The 3348-nt window shown below is 39.0% G+C and overlaps 1 protein-coding gene across 1 annotated transcript; it reads right to left on the reverse strand.

Moving 5' to 3' along the window:
* Positions 1–317: 317 nt before the first annotated feature.
* On the reverse strand, positions 318–1461 carry LOC119264364 (stonustoxin subunit beta-like). Its single transcript, XM_037542969.1, has 2 exons — positions 1244–1461; positions 318–1162 (listed from the first exon to the last, which is right to left on the reverse strand). The coding sequence occupies exons 1-2, from the start codon at positions 1308–1310 to the stop codon at positions 621–623; spliced, it is 609 nt and encodes a 202-aa protein (XP_037398866.1). The 5' UTR covers positions 1311–1461; the 3' UTR covers positions 318–620.
* Between the last annotated feature and the right edge of the window lie 1887 nt (positions 1462–3348).

Below are 3348 nucleotides of genomic sequence, written 5' to 3' on the forward strand. Positions count from 1 at the left end.
TAGGCAAACATACCAAAAAGGGTCAGGCAAAAAGACAGAGTGGGAAAAACAAGCAAAATGGTCATAAACAGTAGTCAAGCAAACCCAGGGGATTCTGGGCGACGGAGCCAGAGTGCGTGTCAGAGCCATGACCATGTGAAAGCAGCCCAGTGGAAAGTTATGTCTTGGAGCTTCTAGCCTTCACAGTTCTGTTTAAGAATTTTCCACTAAAAATATTTAATTATTTACTTACTGTACTGCAAAATAAAGTGCTACCATTAATTAAATAGAAGTCTTAATGGTAGCATTGGTCAGTACACAGATCGAAGGTGCTGCAGTTCCCAGTACATTTTGTTTTAATTTAAATTGACAGATAGAAACCTTCTGCAAAAACATCGTTGCTTAAGATGCACCTTATACATTCTGGCTTGCATTATAGCTCAGATAAGCACTGTTAGTCCACTTGAAAGTAGGCAATAGGATCTGATTGTTTATACTAGTCTTACATTGTTCTACTAGCCTAACACTTTTCTCTGTTAGACATGTCAGATACACGCCCAGAAACTAGTTACCTGCAATGATGTTTTTTCAACAGATCTTATCCAACCCAAAGCCCAAACCCTCTGTAAAGGTTTTGTCTCTCACACACACACAGACACTGAGGACTGATTATCCAAAACCCTAAATCCCGCATACAGCGGTTCACTGAACGTGGTGGCGAGTGTGTGTAGGTGGGTCAGTGTGTGCGTGCCAGGTGAGACTCTGTAGAAAGACAAAGTGCCGGACTCCCAGTCTAGATAGACTCCTATTCTGTGGGAGCAGGAGGTGGGGAGCCGTATCTCAGTAGTCCGATTATTGTGCCAGACAAAATAACTGTTTTTAGAACAGTTCAGTCTCCAGGACTGATTATTGCGTCCAAACACACAGTCATCACTTTTTCCTTTCCTCTTGATTCCTCTGTATGACACTGATATTTCAGCATCCTTCTCCCCACTCCACTTAGCCTCCCAGTAACAGCGTCCAGTCAGACTCTGAACACTCAGCACCTGCGGCCAGTACTCAAATCTGTCTGGATGATCGGCGTAATGTTGATCCTGTTTCAAACACTGCACCTTCCGGTTCCCCTCAGACAGATGGAGACGTGTGTGTACTGTGTTGGGATCCAGGGTGAGATCACAGGCATCTGTAATTTACAGGAGACCACGCAAACAGAGTGAGACTGTGTGTGTGTGTGTGTGTGTGTGTGTGTGTGTGTGTGTCTTACATTTCTTCAGTCCTGGTTTCATCCTGATCTCCCCTCCATGCTCCATCCTAAGAAAACATGCAAGCATGCATTACCAATTGAAAAGGAAACAATTCATCATCTCACTCTACATAACATTAGAAACATATCACAGTAAAATTTTAGAGCACTGTAATAACAAGACTTCCTAATAACCACCTGAACATAAAGGCAAATACATCAACAATTTACAATTAAATATGAATAATACTAATAATAATATTTATATTATATAAATAGGCTTTCTAATATTAACCACCATGCCATAAATACAAACACATCAATGGTAAAACAGTGCAGCTAACTGTAGTTTCTCCTGTGTGTGTGTGTGTGTGTGTGTGTGTGCAGAGAGACAATAAAGGCCTGTTCACTCTTTATTTACACTATTTGTTCATTATCACACATATACATACATATATGCCTTTTTCCACATTGAAGCATTGAAAACGAGTCTGACCAATTAGAGCTCCATTGTCATGGATAAGGTTTAAACAACTGGAGGCAGAACAGCTCTGTAGCATGCCTGTCCTACATTTACATGTATGGCATTTGGCAGACACTCTTATCCAGAGAGACTTAATACTTTCATTTTACACAGGTAGGCCAAGGTAGTGCTAATCTTGCCAATTACTAGAGCGAGTCTGATAATTACTGTTATTTGTGTTCATCAGTGAAGTGATGTATTCAGGCGAATGACCGGAGAGTGTCTTAAAGATAAAAATCAACCAGTGTGTTTCCCTTCGTAATATTTACAGTACTAAAATCTAAAAAAAGTATTAAAAGATCTGGAAAACAGCATGAACTTAGTTTTATATATATATATATATATCTTAGCGTGAACACACACACACATTCACACACACAGACATACCTTGGCTAAGGACTTCATATTTCTTCCAGGTGTCTCTTTCTGGACTCTGGAGGGAAATATAATAATGTCATTAACAGAATCCTTTGAATGGTCAGTGTAGATGCATTCAGAAAGTTTGAGCAGATATTCAGCGTTTAGCTCATATACGCTGCATCATTAACTGACTTGATTATTATTTTTTATAATTATTTCATGTAATCACATTAATATTTAGCTACTCAGTACTTTTCCTTCTCTTTACTTGAATAATGTCTGCAAGACACAACATTTCCTTAAAAACCAATCATTTCCCTAATCCTGTAATCTCACACACACACACACACACACACACACACACACACACACACACACACACACACACACTGTCAAGTCTCCTTAATGACATCTCCTGAAAGTCTTTGTCTGAAACAGCTCTCTGTGTACAGTCCAGTTATCTTCTGCTCTCTCTGCGTCTGAAATGTCTTTAGTTCAGTCAGAAACTGGAAAGACAACATACATTGAGTTTCCTTTGTATAACGCAATTCCCACATTTGAAGCATGTTTGAACTACAGTGTCTTGAAAAACCTGTGCTACAGGCGTCTCAGGGCTCTGTTAAGACTTGTTATCTCTTGTTTCTTGTTGTATCTTAACAGCACATTCATGACTCTCCCTTCATGTAGGACCTTTAATCTCTGTCACTCTCTCACACTCACACACTGCTGTACACAACTCTAACCCTTCATTTACTTCATGAGGGCTCAGTCATGAAGATAACTGGTTCTTTCACTGAGCAGCTGAAGGAATGGGTGGAGATCCTAACCAGCATCTCATCAAATTCATACCAAGAGCTCTGATACATGATTCACACCTGGTCACACTTTTAGTACCACATATTCTGATTCTGAAATAAATTTAATAACAATGCATCAATTATATTCAAATGATATCTTGCCCAGGATAAATGTAGCAATTGTATTTCAATTTTGTATACATTTTTTAGTCGAGTACAGCTAACCATTTCTTTGTGTATATGCAAGGCCCACATTGGCACCCACTATCATTCGATTTTCACACTGATTTAAAAATGCCTCACCTCTGACATTACATTGTTATGTAAATGTAAATAAAAACAAAACAATGCTATGATGTGCAAGTCATGTAAGCCCTATATTTAATTGAAAATGATATGAAGACAACATATGTTGAAAGTAAAGGTGAGGAGGGGTCACCACTCTG

This window comes from Pygocentrus nattereri, chromosome 11, assembly GCF_015220715.1.
Source record: "Pygocentrus nattereri isolate fPygNat1 chromosome 11, fPygNat1.pri, whole genome shotgun sequence".
In the NCBI taxonomy this organism is placed as follows: Eukaryota; Metazoa; Chordata; class Actinopteri; order Characiformes; family Serrasalmidae; genus Pygocentrus; species Pygocentrus nattereri.